The sequence below is a fragment of the Heterodontus francisci genome, chromosome 10 (genome assembly GCF_036365525.1).
Source record: "Heterodontus francisci isolate sHetFra1 chromosome 10, sHetFra1.hap1, whole genome shotgun sequence".
Lineage (NCBI taxonomy): Eukaryota > Metazoa > Chordata > Chondrichthyes > Heterodontiformes > Heterodontidae > Heterodontus > Heterodontus francisci.
Genome location: NC_090380.1, coordinates 44,872,873 through 44,894,173, shown reverse-complemented (window position 1 = coordinate 44,894,173; position 21,301 = coordinate 44,872,873). Strand labels below are relative to the sequence as shown.

The following is a 21,301-nucleotide window of genomic DNA, read 5'->3' as shown; positions in this document are numbered from 1 at the left end:
AAAATGAAGCCCTGACAAATTGTTCATCTCAATTTTGCTGCAGAAGTTGCTTGACCGATTTGATTACGATGATGAGCCAGAACAAGTAGAAGAAGTGAAGAAGGAAGAGTCTACTCCACCTCCTGCTCAGACTTCATTGTAAGTACTATTAACCTGTTGGACTGAAGCCATTCAGTTCTTACTTATGATCCTGCTTCAAGATTACTTTTTACTTAAAGCAGTAAAAATCTAATGCTTACCAAAATTGGTTAAATTACTTAAATTGGACTTGAGGTAACTTTTGTACTTTTTCACCATTAATGGGCATTATACTATTTATTAGCATTACTGATTAAGTTTACTGGAAAAAGCTGCAAGGTGTTTATTTTATGAAAATGTTTTTTTAATGCAGGTAGTTGTGTTTCAGGAAGAATCTTATGCATTCTGTGGGTATTTTAAACACATGTCTGAACATGCTAATTTGAACTAACTTTTCAATATTTTATCTATTTAATATTAGTGGCTACTCTGGAGAAGGTATACAGCCACCTATGTATCAGCAGCTTGGGATTCGACTGCCAAATATGGAACAATTTCAACAGACTTTGATGGGACTCCAGCAGGACACATTGCAACAGCAGGTTAGAGTACTAGGAGTTTGAAATATTTGATTGAAAGAACCACTGGAAGTAATCAACAAGTGACTGTATAACATATAAGGGAATGGTTAGTTGACGTGTAAAGTATGTTGAACATAGGAGAATCCCTTTTATTTCCTTCCCTTGATAAGGATTTAAAGTATGTATATAGAATAGCATTATTTGAATAATAAGGAAGATCCTTTCAAGGCAGGCAATCTTGACTTATTTTCAGATGTCCCAGTCAGTACTCAATTAGGATGCTCTTCCTGCTTTCGTGCCCTTTACAGCAGCGTTTTTTTAAGTAAACTAGAGACTTTGATTTCCAGTAATGGTTTATATTTTTGTAAATTTGTTATAAAATGCTTACACAGAAAAGGGACGACTTTAGTTTGGTGAAATAAAATATCTGCTCCACAAAGCAACCTTTTTCACATTTCGATTGAGTTCTTCGTGAGCCACATGATACTTGAGTAGAGAAAAGCATTGGCATGTGGATCTTTTATTGTGAAGAGGTTGCTTCAGTTCCATCTCAAAAATGTCTTAAAGGAATAGGTGTATCTGATTCTTCATTGATTCGCTGGATGGTCAGTGCGTGGAAAGTATGCCATTAATTTGAAGCATGGTGCCATATATTAAAGGGGAACAGTCTTGAGTTTCCAAGAAGATAGTTTTCTTTGTGTTTAAAGCAGTGTATTTTATTATCTGCACAATTAAATGATTTTTTTCCTCCCTGTAACTAAGATGCATTGAAGCTGACCTTTGAATAAGGTGTGACGTTCTAGATGCAGTGAGGATAGATCACATAGGTTCTAGCTGTGGAGCCTTTTGATGGGTCAGCCATATATTAATTCTTCTTGCTTATCCTGCCTTGCCCATAATATGTGGATAAGTATCTATCATTGCAAGATTGCACTCCTAAATCTAATGTTAGAATTTTCCTTCAGTACAAAATGGTGGTACATTCAGAACATTCTTGCATTTTTCTTGTTAAAATTTAAAATGTATCAATTTTATTTCAGATGCCACCACCTCCCAATGGACAGTTACCAACATTTGGGATGGTTCCTGTTCATCCTTATGGAGCTATGCCTCAGCCTGCTATGCCTCCAGCACCACCTATACAGCCTGTTTTTCAGCAAGACTATCATACTCCAAGTGAACCACCACCACCACCTCAACAGCAACAGCAGCAACAACAACAGGTGAGTTTTCACACAATTTTGTAATGTGAGCTACTTTTATTGGTCATAATTTAATGGGAAAATTTTTGTGATTTGAAGGAAGTGGATATGGAGATTGAGAAGCCTGACATGCGCGAAACAAAACGTCGTAGTGTGGAAAATAGAAGATCGCGCACTCGGTCTGGGTCAAGGTCAGTAATACAGAAAAAATAGGAGTATTGTGCATCATCTACTTGCAGTCTGCGCATTTACTTGAAATATCTTAGGCTCATGAATTCAATAACAGTAAACAAATAGCTTCGTGCCCATAGTTTCTCTTCCGTTTTCCCTCACCTAACCGTTGGTTCACTGTACCCTTGTTTATCATTGCTACGTTGAGACAGCAGCTTCTTAACCAGATGGTCACACATTCAAGTCATCGGATAATGTTGCATGATTATGGTTTTTATGCATTATCTGGAGTTTCTCCTGAATCAGATGTAATCTCAATAATACTTGATCATTTTAAAATTCTCTATTGGGTAACATTAAGTTGAATTTCATAGCTTGACTGTCCCACAGTCATAGGAAGTGAAAATTAACTTCACATCTAATTTTCCATGGGTGTTTTCAGTGTCATTCTTTATGATTACCTAATGGAAATTAGCGAAACTTAATGTGCAGGACTTGAAATGCAAATGGTAATGCTGCGATACAAACCTTGGTGATTTTGTGGGTATAGAAGTATTTTAGCTACCAAGCTGCATCATAGCTTCAACTTCCTTAAGCGCTCTGGAGAATGTGCACTGTTACACAGCATTTTATTTACTCTCAATGCTGTTTATTCTCCCACTTTAGACATGAAACTTGACATGCAGCCATATCAGCGATGCGACTCTTTATTCGAATGAATGTTACATAGCCATAATTTTGGCATTTCAGCTTTCTGCCTTTTGTAGCCCGAATAGGAGTGACTTGCACAGGTGCATGCCAGGTTATATTGTGGATGTTTAAAATACAAAAGCATAGATTTATGCATAAGCAAAAGCATTTAACAAAGAGAAAGTGCTGACAGAGTGCAGTTTAAAAAAAAACACTTGTTTGTGCACAGCTTCCTTTTACTTCTGGGACCTAGTTTACATTAATCAAGACTGGTCTCCTATTTATAATAGCTATAAGGATCCTAGGTAAAATGAATAAATGCCGTTTCAGTTTTGTTTTTGTTGAATGTGGGTACTCAGTACACATCTGTCTATAATTCACAGAACTAACATCCAGTCTTGGGTAGTGTATAGAAAATAGAAGAATTGACATTACTGTTATAATAATTAAATCATATTGTTGGAACAAATTAGTGATAAGGTCTAGCCTGTGTTGTAAGTGTTCTAACAAGGAAAACACATTTTTAGAATTAAAAGAAACCTTTTAAATAGGGGGTATAAAATATTGCTTATCTTGCCTTTCTCATCTTTAACTGCATGTCATTAAGCTCAGCAATAGCATAACTTGGGAATGCTAACAACACTGCTTGTGTGCACCAGATAGGGTAATCTCCAGGTTATTTAGTGAGCTGTCAATTGTAAACTTACAAATACGGTTTACTTTATATCAAATACATGAACAGAATAGCGCTCTCACACTTAATAGGGTAGATGATGGGACGATGTTTCCCCTGGCTGGGGTGTCTAAAACTAGGGGGGTCACTGTCTCAGAAAAAGGGCCATTTAGGACTGAGATGAGAGCTCTATACCATAGGGCTGTGGATGCCCAGTCACTGAGTATATTCAGGACATGGATAGATTTTTGGATATGGGGATAGTGTGGGACGGTGGAATTGAAGTAGATCAGCCATGATCATATTGAATGGCAGAACAGGGCCAAACGGCCTACTCCTACTCTTATTTCTTATGTTATTAACATCCTGTAGGATTTGTCTCGTTTTCAGTGCAGGAAACTGTGCATCCCATCGGTGTAGCAGCATGTATATTTGCAGATAAAACAAATACAGTAACTGGGAACTCAGTAGAAATACTAAATACAAAAAATAGGGACCTATTAAAATAATTGATACTTAAAGTATAGATGGGTATAGAGTTGTAAGAACTGATGTGGAACATATTTCTCGAGCAATTAGGGATGGGGAACTAATGCTGGCATCGCCAGTGATGTCTACATCCCATGAAAATGAATTTAAAAGAAACACTGAATTTGATTCATTTTTCAAAGATTATTTCATTTACTTGAGATATGAAATGTATGTTTTCCACAGATCACCAAAGAGAAGACGTTCTCGGTCTGGGTCTAGATCACGAAGGTCAAGACATAAACGTTCTCGATCACGATCCAGAGAAAGACGTAGGCACTCTCCTCGATCACGATCTCAAGAACGACGTGAAAGAGAAAAGGAGAGAGAACGCCGACAAAAAGGACTTCCACCAATTAAGTCTAAAATTGTTAGCGGTAAGTAGTTTGAGTTGAGAAGAAAATCCATTGCCAATGTACCATGTCATATTTCATCCTATTTTAAAAGGTGTATGCTGCCATGACCACAGTTTGTTAGAATTGTCACTGTCCCATAAACAACAAAATAAGTATTGTATGTAATTTTCACAATTAAAGTATTAGTGCCTTTAAGAAAAAAATTAAAAGTGATGGACTGCTCCCAAACTTTATAAAACTCTTTATTCGCTTATCTTAAAGGGTTCATTATCCTCCAGTCAGAGAAAGAGAAGCAAATGCTTTAATCCTGAAATTCATGAGATTCTTAAGTTCCTTCAGTCCAAATCTATTACTAAAAATATTTTCTCGTACTACTAAAATCAAACATTCTGAACTTAAGCTTTCATTATCATGTCTCCAGTTTGCAGCACAACACTCTGGATAGGACAGCTGGACAAGAGAGCAACACAGCAGGATGTTGCAAATCTTCTGGAAGAGTTTGGCCAGATAGAATCTTTGAATGTAAGTATGTTTTATCCCTAGATGAAAATTATCATGTCACATTGGATTAAATATTTGTCTTCGCAGACTAATTCAGTGCATAAATGCTCTGCCTGCTCTGGAATTGAGGCATTCAGAACATGGAGCTCCCAGTCCATCTCAGTACCCATAGGCTAGGAAAAGGAGATAAAAATCAACCATGGCTCCTGCTCTTAATTTCCATATGCTGATTCCAGCAGGAAGGTAGTTAAGTCTGGACATTAAGTGAGATCAGAATTGGGCTTGACTTTGTCTGTTTTGGTGAAATGCATGCTGCTGCACACTCTCTAGGTTCACGTGAAAAATGAAAACTTGAGTGTTGCTGGGATCTGTGCAACCGCATGCACAGAACTTAATTAAGTGATGTTACCAGTGGATTTAAGAGGGTCAGGTGGGGGATAGTACAATTTGAAAATTAAAATGTGTTATTTAAAATTAGCTTTTGTGTTTGATCTGATGTGGTATAATTATAATCAAAGTAAATTATACAATTTTTATAATAACGTCTAAAAATCATTCCAAAAGATCAGTTCTTGTTTTAGGATGTTACTGACTGCAGTCTTAAGCAGTGCATCCCCTACTGCCGGAGTGCGACGGTTCAGTTTCTCATACATTTGTGATTTTTCTTCGCGAGATTGTCAATTTGGGTGGATATGGTAGCATAGTGGTTATGCTACTGGACTAATAATTGAGAGGCCTGGACTAATAATCTGTAAATGTTCAATTCCCACCATGGCAGTTTGTGAATTAAATTCAGTTACATAAATCTGAAATTAAAAAGTTAATAGCTTCATGGTTACCATTACTGATAACAGATTATTGTGAAAACCTAAATGATTCACTAGTGTAGGTCAGATGATCGGCGCAACATCGAGGGCCGAAGGGCCTGTACTGCGCTGTAATGTTCTAATTCTAATTCTAAAGGCCTTCAGGGAAGGAAACCTGCTGTCCTTACCCAGTCTGACCTTTTTGTAACATCCGACCCACAGCAGTGTGGTTGAATCTTAACTTTTTAATTCATTCATGGGATGTGGGCGACGCTGGCCAGGCCAGCATTTATTGCACATCCCTAATTGCCCTTGAGAAGGTGGTGGTGAGCTGCCTTCTTAAACCGCTGCAGTCCATTTGGGGTAGGTATACCCACAGTGCTGTTAGGAAGGGAGTTCCAGGATTTTGACCCAGCGACAGTGAAAGAACGGTGATATAGTTCCAAGTTAGGATGGTGTGAGACTTGGAGGGGAAGTTGCAGGTAGTGGTGTTCCCATGCATTTGCTGCCCTTGTCCTTCTAGTTGGTAGAGGTTGCAGGTTTGGAAGGTGCTGTCTAACGAGCCTTGGTGCACTGCTGCCACTGTGCGTCTGTAGTGGAGGGAGTGAATGTTTGTAGATGGGGTGCCAATCAAGCAGGCTGCTTTGTCCTGGATGGTGTCGAGCTTCTTGAGTGTTGTTGGAGCTGCACCCATCCAGGCAAGTGGAGAGTATTCCATCACACTCCTGACTTGTGCCTTGTAGATGGTGGACAGGCTTTGGGGAGTCAGGAGGTGAGTTACTCGCCTCAGGATTCCTAGCCTCTGACCTGCACTAGTAGCCACAGAATTTATGTGGCTACTCCAGTTCAATTTCTGATCAATGGTAACCCCTAGGATGTTGATAGTGGGGGATTCAGCGATGGTAATGTTGTTGAATGTCATGGGGAGATGGTTAAATTCTCTATTTATTTTATTTAGAGATACAGCACTGAAACAGGCCCTTCGGCCCACCGAGTCTGTGCCGACCATCAACCACCCATTTATACTAATCCTATATTAATCCCATATTCCTACCACATCCCCATCTTCCCTCAATTCCCCTACCACCTACCATTACTGGTGGCAATTTATAATGGCCAATTTACCTATCAACCTGCAAATCTTTGGCTGTGGGAGGAAACCGGAGCACCCGGCGAAAACCCACGCAGTCACAGGGAGAACTTGCAAACTCCGCACAGACAGTACCCAGAATCAAACCCAGGTCGCTGGAGCTGTGAGGCTGCGGTGCTAACCACTGTGCCGCCCAAAGATTCACACTCGCACCAGATCCTGACTCTGCCTATTGTCCAATACTCAAGACTACCCTTGGGTATCATTGCGTAATGTATGGTTGAACATGGGACAACTTACTGCTCTCTAACCCAGGGGCTCTGTGCCCATTTATCATGTCTGTGTTGCTGGCCTAGCTGAAATCCGCTGAACTCAGCACAAGTCCAGGATTGAACCTGGGACTGAACATCTCCACATGTCTCCTATCTGAATTACCTCTGACCTATCTGGGATGGCTATGGTATTTAGGTACAAAAGATGGTCATTGCCTGGCACTTGTGTGGCGCGAATGTTACTTGCCACTTATCAGCCCAAGCCTGGATATTGTCCAGGTCTTGCTGCATTTCTACACGGACTGCTTCAGTATCTGAGGAGTCACGAATGGTGCTGAACATTGCGCAATCATCAGCGAACATCCCCACTTCTGACCTTATGATTGAAGGAAGGTCATTGATGAAGCAGCTGAAGATGGTTGCACCTATGACACTACCCTGAGGAGCTCCTGCAGTGATGTCCTGGAGCTCAGATGATTGACCTCCAACAACCACAAACATCTTCCTTTGTGCTAGGTATGACTCCAGCCAGCGGAGGGTTTTCCCCCTGATTCCCATTGACCTTCGTTTTGCTAGGGCTCCTTGATGCCATACTCGGTCAAATGCTGCCTTGATGTCAAGGGCAGTCACACTCACCTCACCTCGAGTTCAGCCCTTTTGTCCATGTTTGAACCAAGGCTGTAATGAGGTCAGCAGCTGAGTGGCCCTGGCGGAACCCAAACTGAGCTTCACTGAGCAGGTTATTGCTGCTTGATGGCACTGTTGATGGCACCTTCCATCACTTTACTGATGATAGAGAGTAGGCTGATGGGGCGGTAATTGGCCGGGTTGGATTTGTCCTGCTTTTTGTATACAGGATATACCTGGGCAATTTTCCACATTGCAGGGTAGCTGCCAGTGTTGTAGCTGTACTGGAACAGCTTGACTGGGGGCGCAGCAAGTTCCGGAGCACAGGTTTTCAGTACTATTGCTGAAATATTGTCAGGGCCCATAGCTTTTGCAGTATCCAGTGCCTTCAGTCGTTTCTTGATATCACGCGGAGTGAATCAAATTGGCTGAAGTCTGGCATCTGTGATGCTAGGGACTTCAGGAGGAGGCCGAGATGGATCATCAACTCGGCACTTCTGGCTGAAGATTGTTGCAAATGCTTCAGCCTTATCTTTCGCACTGATGTGCTGGGCTCCCCCATCATTGAGGATGGGGATATTTGTGGAGCCACCTCCTCCAGTTTGTTGTTTCATTGTCCACCACCATTCACAGCTGGATGTGGCAGGACTGCAGAGCCTAGATCTGATCTGTTGGTTATGGGATCGCTTCGCTCTGTCTGTCGCATCTTGCTAACGCAGTTTGGCACACAGATAGTCCTGTGTTGTAGCTTCACCAGGTTGACACCTCATTTTGAGGTATGCCTGTTGCTGCTCCTGGCATGCCCTCCTGCACTCTTCATTGAACCAGGGTTGGTCGCCTGGCTTGATGGTAATGGTAGAGTGGGGGATATGCTGGGCCATGAGGTTACAGATTGTGGTTGAGTACAATTCTGCTGCTGCTGATGGCCCACAGTGCCTCATGGATGCCCAGTTTTGCATTGCTACATCTGTTCGAAATCTATCCCATTTCGCACGGTGATAGTGCCACACAACAAGATGGACGGTATCTTCAATGTGAAGACGGGACTTCGTCTCCACAAGGACTGTGCGGTGGTCACTCCTACCAATAAAGTCATGGACAGAAGCATCTGCAGCAGGCAGATTGGTGAGGACGAGGTCAAGTATGTTTTTCCCTCGTGTTGGTTCCCCCACCACCTGCCGCAGACACAGTCTAGCAGCTATGTCCTTTAGGACTTGGCCAGTTCGGTCAGTAGTGGTGCTACCGAGCCTCTCTTGGTGATGGACATTGAAGTCCCCCACCCAGAGTACATTTTGTGCCCTTGCCACCCTCAGTGCTTCCTCCAAGTGGTGTTCAACATGGTGGAGTACTGAGTCATCAGCTGACGGAGGGCGGTAGGTGGTAATCAGTCGGAGGTTACCTTGCCCATGTTTGACCTGATGCCATGAGACTTCAGGGGGTCTGGAGTCGATGTTGAGGACTCCTAGGGCAACTCCCTCTCTACTGTATACCTGTGAAATGACCGAGCAAACCACAAAGGCAGCTCTCCACCACCGTCTTGAGTACAATTAGAGATGGGTAATAAATGCTGTCCTTTCCAGCTGCGCCAACATCCCATGAATGAATAAATAAAAGAAAAATTTGGCGATGCATTCAAGCCCTTGTACCAGAGGTAATGTAACTGAAAGAGGGCACACAGAAGAGTTACTAGAGTGTAAAGACCTGCTACCCGACCCGAACCCGACGGGACCCAAAGACATGTCTGGTTCGGTTCGTGTCACTCTTCCGGGTCCGGCTTTTGGGCTTGGGTCGGGCAGACACTGTTAATTGGACTTGAAAGGTTGTTTAAAAAGATGAAGGTTGGAGCCACCAAGTCAGTGATTGTTTGGATACTAGTTAAACAGAAACCCATGGAGTTGTGCCACACTGAGTATTTGTATTGCTTAAAATAAACATAGCAATTGCCCGAAGGCTCAGAAAATATTATACATTACCTAGACTCCTGCTTTACTGGTTGAAATACTTGCTGCAAGTTTATCCAGTGAGCAGCTGAGATGCAGACACCAGGAAGGTCCTGAGTGATTGATTATTATAAAATAGACAGTGTATAAAAAATATAAAATTATCACTGTTAGGACTCTAATCTACACGCATACAGTACTGTATATTTTATACAGCCTCTATACAGGAATAGCCTCCTGTGCTGTATCATCATATGAACTTGCTACACTGTCCATCCCTTTGAAATCTAGTTGTTAATGCTTTTTTCATATTTCGTAGATTTTATAACTAACATTTTTATTTCATATATAATGCGTATTCAATATTTTTTAATAAAATGAAGACCAAAATATAATGCAACTGCATGGATTTGATGGGCCGATAGCCTCCTTCTGTGCCATTATGACTATTACTAAGATTGCAGGGAAAAAAAGTGCTGCCACAGAAAATATTAGTTTCCTTATTCCTTTTGTTACAAATGCTCCTGGTATATATAGCAATGGAGATAAAAAGTACCATATAAAACTGTTATTTTTATTGATAGTCACTCAATTGTTTATCAATGTGATGGCCCAGGTGTGCAAAAATTATTCATAACTGGATTCAAAGTAGCAGTATTTACTGCTGGAATAAATTGGAACTTGGTAATGAATTGTTACAAAAAGAAAAAATTGTTCGAAATGCTCGATGGGTCAGGCAGCATCTCTGGAGGGATACCTGAGTTAATGTTTCAAATTGATGACCTTTCATCAGAATGTGTGTATTTTTTTTTATTCATTCATGGGATGTGGGCGTTGCTGGCCAGGCCAGGCCAGTATTTATTGCCCATCCCTAATTGCCTTTGAGAAGGTGGTGGTGAGCTGCCTTCTTGAACCGCTGCAGTCCATTTGCGGTAGGTACCCACAGTGCTTTTAGGAAGGGAGTTCCAAGATTTTGACCCAGCGACAGTGAAAGAACGGTGATATAGTTCCAAGTTAGGATGGTGTGAGACTTGGAGGGGAAGTTGCAGGTAGTGGTGTTCCCATGCATTTGCTGCCCTTGTCCTTCTAGTTGGTAGAGGTCGCGGGTTTGGAAGTTGCTGTCTAAGGAGCCTTGGTGCATTGTTGCAGTGCATCTTCAAGATGGTACACACTGCTGCCACTGTGCGTTGGTGGTGGGGGGAGTGAATGTTTGTAGATGGGATGCCAGTCAAGCAGGCTGCTTTGTCCTGGATGGTGTCGAGCTTCTTGAGTGTTGTTGGAGCTGCACCCATCCAGGCAAGTGGAAGCGTATTCCATCACACTCCTGACTTGTGCCTTGTAGATGGTGGACAGGCTTTGGGGAGTCAGGAGGTGAGTTACTCGCCTCAGGATTCTTAGCCTCTGACCTGCTCTTGTAGCTACAGAGTTTATGTAGCTACTGCAGTTCAGTTTCTGGTCAATTGTAGCCCCTAGGATGTTGATAGTGGGGGATTCAGCAATGGTAATGCCATTGAATGTCAAGGGGAGATGGTTAGATTCTCTTTTGTTGGAGATGGTCATTGCCTTGCCTTGTGTGGCGCGAATGTTACTTGCCACTTATCAGCCCAAGCCTGGATATGGTCCAGGTCTTGCTGCATTTCTACACGGACTGCTTCAGTATCTGAGGAGTCACGAATGGTGCTGAACCTTGTGCAATCATCTGTGAAAATCCCCACTTCTGACATTATGATTGAAGGAAGGTCATTGATGAAGCAGCTGAAGATGGTTGGGCCTAGGACACTACCCTGAGGAACTCCTGCAGTGATGTCCTGGAGCTCAGATGATTGACAACCACAGCCATCTTTCTTTGCACTAGGTATGACTGCAGCCAGCGGAGGGTTTTCCCCCTGATTCCCATTGACCTTAGTTTTGCTAGGGCTCCTTGATGCCATACTCTGTCAAATGCTGCCTTGATGTCGAGGGCAGTCACTCTCACCTCACCTCTTGAGTTCAGCTCTTTTGTCCATGTTTGAACCAAGGCTGCAATGAGGTCAGGAGCTGAGTGGTCCTGGCAGAACCCAAACTGAGCATCACTGAGCAAGTTATTGCTAAGCAAGTGCTGCTTGATGGCACTGATGATGACACTTTCAGTCGCTTTCCTGATGATTGATTTATATTTAATTTGATTGTGTATTCTCCTTTCACAGATGATTCCTCCAAGAGGTTGCGCTTACATTGTGATGGTTCATAGGCAAGATGCATACCGAGCCTTACAGAAACTTAGCAGAGGGACTTTCAAAGTCAATCAAAAGCCTATAAAGGTATATATTGTCTGGGGTGCTGAAGAAAACATTTTACTAAAATGAATCTTCTCTACACAACATAACTTGCTAGTTTTTCGGTGATTAAACTTGTTGATGACTCGATTTGATGTTGTGTACATCATGTATGTAGAATGTTCATGGTTAGGTTACAGCACAGTAGAATTAGAATAGAGATACACTTACATTTTCTCTTTTTACAGAAATTGTACTTTTAAATACTTTTGATTATTGAAAGGTAGAATTTGATACTGGGGCTTCTGTTTTTAGTTTAGTTTAGAGATACAGTACTGAAACAGGCCCTTCGGCCCACCGAGTCTGTGCTGACCAACAACCACCCATTTATACTAATCCTACATTAATCCCATATTCCCTACCACATCCCCACCATTCTCCTACCACCTACCTACACTAGGGGCAATTTACAATGGCCAGTTTACCTATCAACCTGCAAGTCTTTGGCTGGGGGAGGAAACCCACGCGGTCACTGAGAACTTGCAAACTCCGCACAGGCAGTACCCAGAACTGAACCCGGGTCGCTGGAGCTGTGAGGCTGCGGTGCTAACCACTGTGCCGCCCTACTTTTAGAAAGAAGTATATAATTTTTGAGGAATTACTCAAACCTAGCAGCATCCCTACTTTGGTTATCAAAAGTCCTATGCAGAAGGAATATTACTAACACTGGTAGCGGGTATTTTGTGAAACAAGATGACTTTTGGGGAAGAAGAATGGGCCCCATAACTTTTTATAATAGGACAAACAAAGAATGCTTCATTTTTTGAGTAATTTATAGGATGATGTGTACCAAATAAAGTTTTTGCTTTTCAGATTGCCTGGGCCTTAAACAAGGGAATGAAAGCAGAATACAAACAATTTTGGGATGTAGAGCTTGGGGTATCTTATATTCCTTGGGATAAAGTTAAACCTGAAGAACTGGAACGTTTGTGTGAGGGAGGAATGCTGGATAATGAAACACTTTGTCCAGGTAAGTGCCAGCACCACTGTTGTAACTTTGTCTATTCAGTCAGTTTCTTCAAGAGCATATTGGGTGATTTTTTCTTTTTGTCCTGTAGTGTTAAATAACTGTCAGAATGTTGAAGTGCCACATCAAAGGTTCGACACAAAAGAAGAGCTCATGGCGTAGGGGGGGTAACATGGGTAGATGATTGGTTAGCTAACAAGAAGCAGCGAATAGGAATAAATGTGTAATTTCCAGGTTGGTAAGCTGTATCTAGCGGAGTGCCACAAGGATCAGTGCTGGGGCCTCAATTATTTACAATCTATATCAGTGACTTGCATGAAGGGACCAAATGTATGGTTGCTAAATGTGCTCATGACACAAACATAGGTAAGAGAGTTAGTTGTGAGGAGGACATATGGGGTCTGCAAAGGGATATGGATAAGTTAAGTGAGTGGGCAAAAATTTGGCAGGTGGTATATAATGTGGGAAAATGTGAACTTGTCCACATTAGAAGGAAGAATAGAAAAGCAGTGCATTATTTAAATGGAGAGAGATTGCAAAACTCTACAGTACAGAGGGATCTGGGTGTCCTGGTACATGATTGACAAAAGTTAGTATGCAGTGTTACGACCAGGTGCGAAAGGTGTTTAGGGATCTGTTATTATCTTCACCTGGTCTTCTTGTAACAGGGTTTAATTTTAAACAGTGTTTTGAGCTCCCCCTTTGTCAATCCTTGTTCACAACTTTCCAATTATAAGGCAAAGAAATGAGCACAAACAGGCTTTCTTTGGTTTGAAGAAGAAAGATGAAATTTATTAAACCTTAAACTCTAATGTGGTTAACACCTACGGATAGACGACGCGCCCACGCTAGCATGTACACGTGATACATGCATGCAAATAAGGACAGAACAGAGCAGAAGAAAAGATAAGTAGAGCAGTTTGAGGCAATATCTTGTTACTGTTCCTCGCTGTAGTTCTTGGTTGAAGATATGGTCTTGCGTTTCGTTGGGGCCCTGTATTTGTCTTAAACCTTGTTCACGTAGGAGACTGTTTTCTCTTTGAGTTTGTGTCTTCACAAGATTCAGTCCCATGGGAAAGAGATGGAGGCAGGCAGACAGGAGAGGAGATGTTCTCAGTCCATAAGCACACAGCATTCTGTCTGTTCCAATTCCTTTGGGAGCTCAAATTCCAAAAAATCTCCAAGGTTACCCAGCAGTTTAGTCATGTGACTAGCTCCTTACTTGGAACAGTCACTTCAAAATCCTTTGGAAGTTCAAATTCTCTGCAACAGCCAGTTACTCATGTGACTAAAACTGGTCTGACTACTTCTGTATATTGGTTTAAGTGACTACTGGGTCCCTTTTGTTCCAACACTGCTAGTTCTGTGCAAATGTCTTTCCAGTCCAGGTCTTGCAATTTTTTAAGTTTTAATGTTCATGTGGTGAAATAATGTGTGCATCAGTCTTGGCAGGTGGGGGGTTTGCCTGACAGCAGGTGCAGCAAGTGATTAAGGTGGCAAATGGAATGTTGTTTATTGCAAGGGACATGGAATATAAAAATATAAGGAAGTTTTGCTACAGTTGTACAGGATGTTTGTGAGACCAAATCTGGAGTACTGTGTACAGCTTTGGTCTCCTTACTTAAAGGATATAATCGCATTAGGAGTTCAGAGAAGGTTCACTTGACTGATTCCTGGGATGAAGGGGTGATCTCATGAGAAGAGGTTGGGCAGGTTAGGCCTGTCCATCCATTGGTGTTTAGAAGAATGAAAGGTGATCTTATTGAAACATATAAGATCTTGAGGGGACTTGACTGGGTGGATGCTGAGAGATGTTTCCTCTTGGGGAGTCTAGAACTAGGGGACACAGTTTAAAAATTAGGGGTCTCTCTTAATACTGAGATGAGGAGAATTTTTTTCTCTGGGGGTTGTTAGTCTGTGGAATTCTCTTCCCCAGAGAGCAGTGGAGGCTGGGTCATTGAATATTTTTAAGGCTGAGTTAGATTCTTGATTGATAAGGGAATCAAAGGGTATAGCGGGTAGACAGGAAAGTAGAGTTCAGGCCATATTCAGATCAACCAAAATGGCGGAGCAGGCTCAAGGGGCTGAATGGCCTACTCTTCCCAATTCATATGTGCATATATGTGTCCTGAAAGAGAACATCTAAGTTTGAGTATTTTATTAATGATGCTACAGATAAGGACTCTGACAAAAATATCTCATTTCCATTGGTTTGGTAAGCAAAGACTTAATGGGAGTAATTTTCATCTTCAGGTAAACTTGAGCCTGCATTAGGACCAGTCAATCTGGTCTGTAGTTTACCGCCCAAGTGGTGGCAGTGACAGTTGTCCCCAGTGTGCCACATTTTGCATTCAATGAACAAATAATGCCAGCCATTTATTAGCCTTCTACTTGCCCATTGTCCTTCTCTGGGTTTTGTATGGCAAGTTGCTGTGAGAGCTATATCCAAATGTCCTTTACTAGGCATCTGGGACCTGTGTGAACAGGATTGGCAACTGTATATCTCATTAACCAATCAGATTGAAGAATCATTAGTGAGTAGTGCAGAGTCTGAACCAGGAAGTGTAAGTTAGAACATTGTATCTGATTTGATATTGAATTCAAAAAGTGAAATAGAGAGGAAAAGCAAGATTGGATTGAGAGAGCGAGAGGAAAAAAGACAAAGTTTAAAAAAAAAATTAAAAAGCTGAAACAATGAGATTCTACACTGAGAATTGCCAAAGGTTGTTTGACAGTATTTAAGGCTTAAGCTGTTAAAAGAGTACTTAGGGCTGAATTTTGTCCTCTCGTCTAGTGTGGGTTCGGTGGCATGGGGGGGGGGATGGAGAATCACCACAGATCTGTCCGCTACGAAATCTGGCGTCGTATTGCGACAGCATCGTAATTTAAATGCCTGAAAAGCTGTATTGCTTAAATTTGAATCTATTTCACTCTGATCCAATGAATGTGCCACAATTTTGTGGAGGACGTGCGGTAATCACATGCCTTCAGTTTTGCGACCCTGAAAAGCTGGTGGCACGGAGGCAAGAGTCTTTGGTGCCATGAAAGGGAAGTTCACCTCACCATAGTAGCACAGGGAAAATGGGGGTACAGCAGCCGTTGCCACTAAGCTGAGTGTCCAAGAGGGTTATGTATACTGGGGGTACTCTGCAAGGGCTGAGTGTGAATTGGGGGGTGCCTCTGCAAGAGGGTATGTGCGAATGGGTGAACTGTGCAAGAGGGCTGTATATGAACAGGAGGAACTCTGCAAGGGGGCTTTGTAGGAATGGGCGAAACTGTGCCTGTGAGAAGGCTATGTACGAATGGGGGGAGTTCTGCAAGCGTATAGGTTGTGTGTGTTGATGGACCGTTAGAGGGTATCCTAAATGATTGTGTGTGGTGGCGCACACATCTGGAAGAGATATTAGACCAACAGTAACCTTTACTATAGAGCCACATCAGGCATCCGAACGAGCAAAGATTGACAAACAAATTTGGCTAGACAGGCTCATTGCTGCTTCGGAAGGGAGCCGAAGGGCCTACGGAAATTGCCAGGGGTCTCGTGCCCTGAGTTTCTGGATCCCCTTGATGTGTTCAGGTGCCTCCAATGGAGGTGGGCCCAAAAGGCAGCTGCGGTTCAGCCAGAAGGTCCAAGATGCAAACTGCAGCAGCTGGCAAAGCCAAGAAGGACCCAAGTATGTCAGAGAGTCTACAGGACTCGCATCACCTACCTGCAGATGTCCGAGTGACATTCATCAAAGAGGCTACGGCTATACAGGGAGGTCATCACAGACCTATGCGGCCTTCTGCATGACTCTTTGCAACCGATGGCACTTGGTGGTCACCCTATGCCTGTGGCCCTAAAGATAACTGGTGCTCAATTTTTATGCAACTGGATCTTCGCAGGGATCCACCGGGGACATGTGTGGGGGCTCCCAGGCTGCAGCGCACCGCTGCATCAAGGAGGTGCCCAATGCCTTGTTCGAGGGCCGACAGCTATGCGCTACCAGAATGATCCTGACAGGCCAAGAGGGCCTTGGGATTTGGGGCGATAGTTGGATTCCCACAGGTGCAAGATGTAATTGATTGTATGCATGTGGCCATCAAGGCTACCACAGACTAATCGGCTGCCTTCATCAACAGAAAGGGGTTCCAATCAATCAACTTTCAACTGGTCTGCTACCATCGACAGCATTTTCTGCAAGTGTTTGCCTGTTTCCCAGGGCGTAGCCACAATGCCTACGTACTTTGACAGTCCCAGTTACCACAGCTTTTCACTCCATTGCTCGTCTTCAGGGGTGGATTCTCCAGGAAAGGGGCTCCACTTTGAAGATATGCCTACTGAAGCCTGTGAGGAACCCTTGCAATGATGTGGAGGAGAGGAACAGCGCTTGCCACGGCTCTACCCGAGCGACCATCGAGCAGGCCATTGAGCTGCCGAAGATGAGATTCCAGTGTCTTGATCGATCGATCTGGTGGAGTCCTGCAATATGCCCCAGAGAGGGTTGCGCGTATCGCGGTGGTCTGCTGCACTCTCCATTATCTAGCACTTCAGAAGGGGGAGGCCTTACTTGAGGAAGACATGCATGAGCAACAAACATCCTCCGACGAAGAGGACACGGAGGAGAGACAAGGCCAAGCAGCTACGGAAGAACACGACACAGCGATGAGGCCAGAGATGATGAGCAACACAATTTCAGCCACTCTGATGCCTACTCAATAACAATGCATTATGTATTGACTGTTATGCATGTAGTCTTCCGCCTCCTTTCCATCTGTGTTACCTGAATGAAGGCCACCTACAATGTCCGCTAGTGCGATGGGAGAGCATTTGTTGATCACTCACATCGCCCTGATAATGTCCGTTGTCACATTGGCATTGCTCTAAGGGGTGTGTTGGGATTCAGAGCGTCACAATTAAGGCATGTTGGAAACTGATTTACACACAATGAAGGCTACTGATTGGCACAGAAGAGCATTTAATTACAGACAGCATGACACATTTGTGTCACCCATGAATACGTGTTCTAGGTATTTTCTTTAAGGCTTGCGGGTATTCCTGCACAGTGTAACTCCTGCTCTAGCAGCTGTGCTGGAGGCAGGCTGCTGATCAGGATGTCCCTTGGCCTATGATGACTGGCAGTCGTCCTCTGGGTGCCCGAGGCCTGGAGGGCCCCAGCTGCCTGAGGGCATCCTGTGCTGGTGCAGGACTGTCCTCTGGTGTCATGGCTGCTGGAGCTGGACTCACTGGTGGAGGGGCAGAGGAGCCGGTGTCCACACTCAATGCCCTGAGGGGAGTCCCCAGATGTGGAGTGCATCCTCGCCACCTTCCTCTCCAGGCTTGCTTAAACCTACCTGCTCACCAGAGATGTTGACTAGGAGGGGTAAAATCTCCAGCCTCCTGTTGCTTCTCTCACCATGCCACTGCTAATCTGAACTCATGGCCAAGACGAGCGTTTGCAGGTTATGGTGCATCTGTGGAATGTGGCTCTCCGAGGGTCACCAACCTCTCAATGGAGGAAGCCATGCGCTCGTGTGCCTGGGACATGGCAGCAATCGTGGCATGGATGGACTCCCCCACCGTCCGCTCAAGGCTGTGCATGGCCTCTGACATCTTCATCAGATGTTGCCTTATTTCTCCCTGCAACTCCAGCATTCTGCCGATACCAGAGGCTCGTCATCAGCCTGGGCTCAGCATGGACCTGACCACCGACAGTCCCCCGGCTGTCAGAGGCCTCAGCTGTCTCAGCCTCAGTCAGCTGTTCGGTCTCGTGTGTGGTGCTCTCACCAGCTGGTGACCCTAATTCTGAAGCCGAGCAGATTCTCACCAAGGTGTAAGTATATGTGCTGGTGGAGAGTGCAGGAGAGTCATTGGACAGTGCATCCTCTGAGTGCTCTCCTCTTCTGAGGTTGTCAGAAGTCTCTTGGGGGCAACCTGCAAGATACATTGAAAATATGTAGGTTAGGCTACATATATTCCATTAATAACAGCATGCCACAGCTGCTTCACCGTTATTATTGCATTTTTAGCTGATTGGCAATGATCACTCTCTTACGCTGGGACCCGATTTCCATGTCTGATGGTGCATCCATCTTGGATACCAGCTAGTTCCAGTGCCGCCTCTTTGGCCTGGCTCAGAGGACACATGTCCGGCACTCCTCCACCAGTCCTGGTCATCTCCCTCCTAATATGGAGCCTCTTCTGCAAGCGCAAGGATGTAGCTATTGAACGTTGCTAAACATTTCACCCAGTTCTATTTGCATGGGCCCCTTGTCAACACCTGGGGAAAGTTACGTGCATCATACTGACTTACCCTGTCATGGGATTTGGGCTGAGGTATAAACGAGGAAGACATGTTTCACAGATACAGCCAGTCATCTGTCATGAATCTGCTATGACCTCCGTGTGTTTGAAATGGCAGTGGTACCCTCACCATGTGACAGACCGTGCAGTGCAACCCAGATCACACCAAGCAATTTTGGAATGCACCACTTACCTTAGCTGCACGCAGGAGGTCATTAACCCTCTTCCTACACTGCACCCAGTTTCGTCGGGTGACCCCCATGGCTGCTGACATCCTCTACGATCTCTGTCCAGGCTTGCTTGGTCAGGCAGGAAGACCTCTTCTTGCCATCGCTGGGGAAGAGAACCTTCTGCCTTTCCTTTGCAGCCTCGAGAATCAACAGGGAGGCATCATTGAAGCAGTATGCCCAGGGCTGCTGCTTGTTGAGGCAGAAATTGGGTGAGTGAGCTGCTGTAAAATCCAGAGAGGGTGTGAATGCAGGGCTGGCAGGCTGTTCAAGATGGCACCAGCACTGACATCAGCTGACACCATGAATGGGATCTCCATTGCCATAGAAAAGCAGAATATTTTTAAATTATGGCAGACTGGGAAATGTTGGTATTCAGAGGGACCTCTGTTCTTGGACATGAATCATAAGGTTAACATGCAGATACAGCAAGCAATTAAGAAAGAAAGTGACATGTTAGCCTTTATTACAAGGGGATTGGAGTGCAAGAGTAACAAAACTTACTGTAATTCTGTATTGGAGATGGCACCTAGAGTGCTCTGTACAGTTTTGATCTAATCAATGGAAGAATATACTTGTCTTAGCGGGAGTGCAACAAAGGTTCACTGGACAGATTTCTGGGATGAGGGGATTGTCCTATGAGGAAATATTGAGTAGACTAGACCTTCTCCTGTCGCCCACACCATAGAGGCCAGTCTTCAGCCAATTTGATTCACTCCACGTGGTATCAAGAAATGGCTGAAGGCACAGGATACAGCAAAGGCTATGGGCCCTGACAACATCTTGGCTGTAGTTCTAAAGACTTGTTCTCCAGAACTACCTGCACCCTTAGCCAAGCTGTTTCAGTACAACTGCAACACTGGCATCTACCCGACAATGTGGAAAATTGCCCAGGTATGTCCTGTCCACAAAAAAGGGCAAATCCAATCAGCCCAAATACTTTCAGTCTACCTTCAGTTATCAGAAAAGTGATGAAAGGTGTCGTCGACAGTGCTATCAAGTGGCACTTAGTCAGCAACAACTTGCTCACTAATGCACAGTTTGGGTTCCACCAGGGCCACTCAGCTGCAGACCTCGTTCTAGCCTTGGTCCAAACATGGACAATAGAGCTGAATTCCAGAGATGAGGTGAATGTTACTGCTCTTGACATCAAGGTAGGATTTGACTGACTGTGGCATCAAGAAGCCATACCAAAATTGAAGTCAGTGGGAATTGGGGAAAAGTCTCCACTGGCTTGAGTCCCACCTAGCACAATGGAAGATGGTTGTGGTTGTTGGAGGCCAATCATCCCAGTCTCAGGACATCACTGCAGGAGTTGCTCAGGGTAGTGTCCTAGGCCCAACCATCCTCAGTTGCTTCATCAATGACCTTCCCTTCAACATAAGGGCAGAAATGGGGATCTTCGCTGATGATTGCAGTGTTCGTTACCATTCACAACTCCTCAGTTGCTGAAGCTTTCCATGCCTGTGTGCAACAAGACCAGGACAACCCTCAGACTTGATCAAGGAAGCAGGCGCGTGTAAACGCCACCATCTGCAAGTTTCCCTCCAAGTCTCTCACCATCCTGACTTGGAACTTTATCACCATTCCTTCACTGTCACTGGGTCAAAATCCTGGAACTCACTCCCTAACAACACTGTGGTTGTACCACAAGAAAGCAGCTCACCAACACCTCCTCAAGGGCAGTTAGCGATGAGCAATAAATGCGGGGCTTTCTAGCGACACACATCCTATGAACAAAAAATTTTAAAAAAAAACATTCTCGAGTTTAGAAGAATAAGGTGGTTTCATTGAAACGTACAAAATTCTTAATGGGCTTGACAGGGTAGATGCTGAGAAAATGTATCCCCTGGCTGGAGAGCTTAGAACATGGGGTCACAGTGTCAGAATAAGAGGTTGGTCATTTAGGACTGAAATTAGGAAAAATTTCTTCACTTAAGGCGTTGTGAATCTTTGGAATTCTCTACTGCAGAGAGCTGTGGATACTCATTCATTGAGTATATTCAAGACAGATCAATAGATTTTTGGATACTAAGAGAATTGAGGAATAGTGC

General features: G+C 44.0%; 1 protein-coding gene across 2 annotated transcripts in view; it reads left to right on the top strand.

Annotated features, from left to right (window-relative positions):
- scaf4a (SR-related CTD-associated factor 4a) overlaps positions 1-21,301 on the top strand; it is a 133,895-nt gene that overhangs the window by 76,291 nt on the left and 36,303 nt on the right. For both annotated transcript variants that reach the window (XM_068040539.1, XM_068040537.1), the window contains exons 8-15: positions 44-138; positions 500-620; positions 1,640-1,822; positions 1,901-1,992; positions 4,050-4,240; positions 4,641-4,741; positions 11,642-11,755; positions 12,584-12,740. In XM_068040539.1, the coding sequence (XP_067896640.1) occupies positions 44-138; positions 500-620; positions 1,640-1,822; positions 1,901-1,992; positions 4,050-4,240; positions 4,641-4,741; positions 11,642-11,755; positions 12,584-12,740 (1,054 nt within the window). The remainder of the gene's footprint in view (positions 1-43; positions 139-499; positions 621-1,639; positions 1,823-1,900; positions 1,993-4,049; positions 4,241-4,640; positions 4,742-11,641; positions 11,756-12,583; positions 12,741-21,301) is intronic.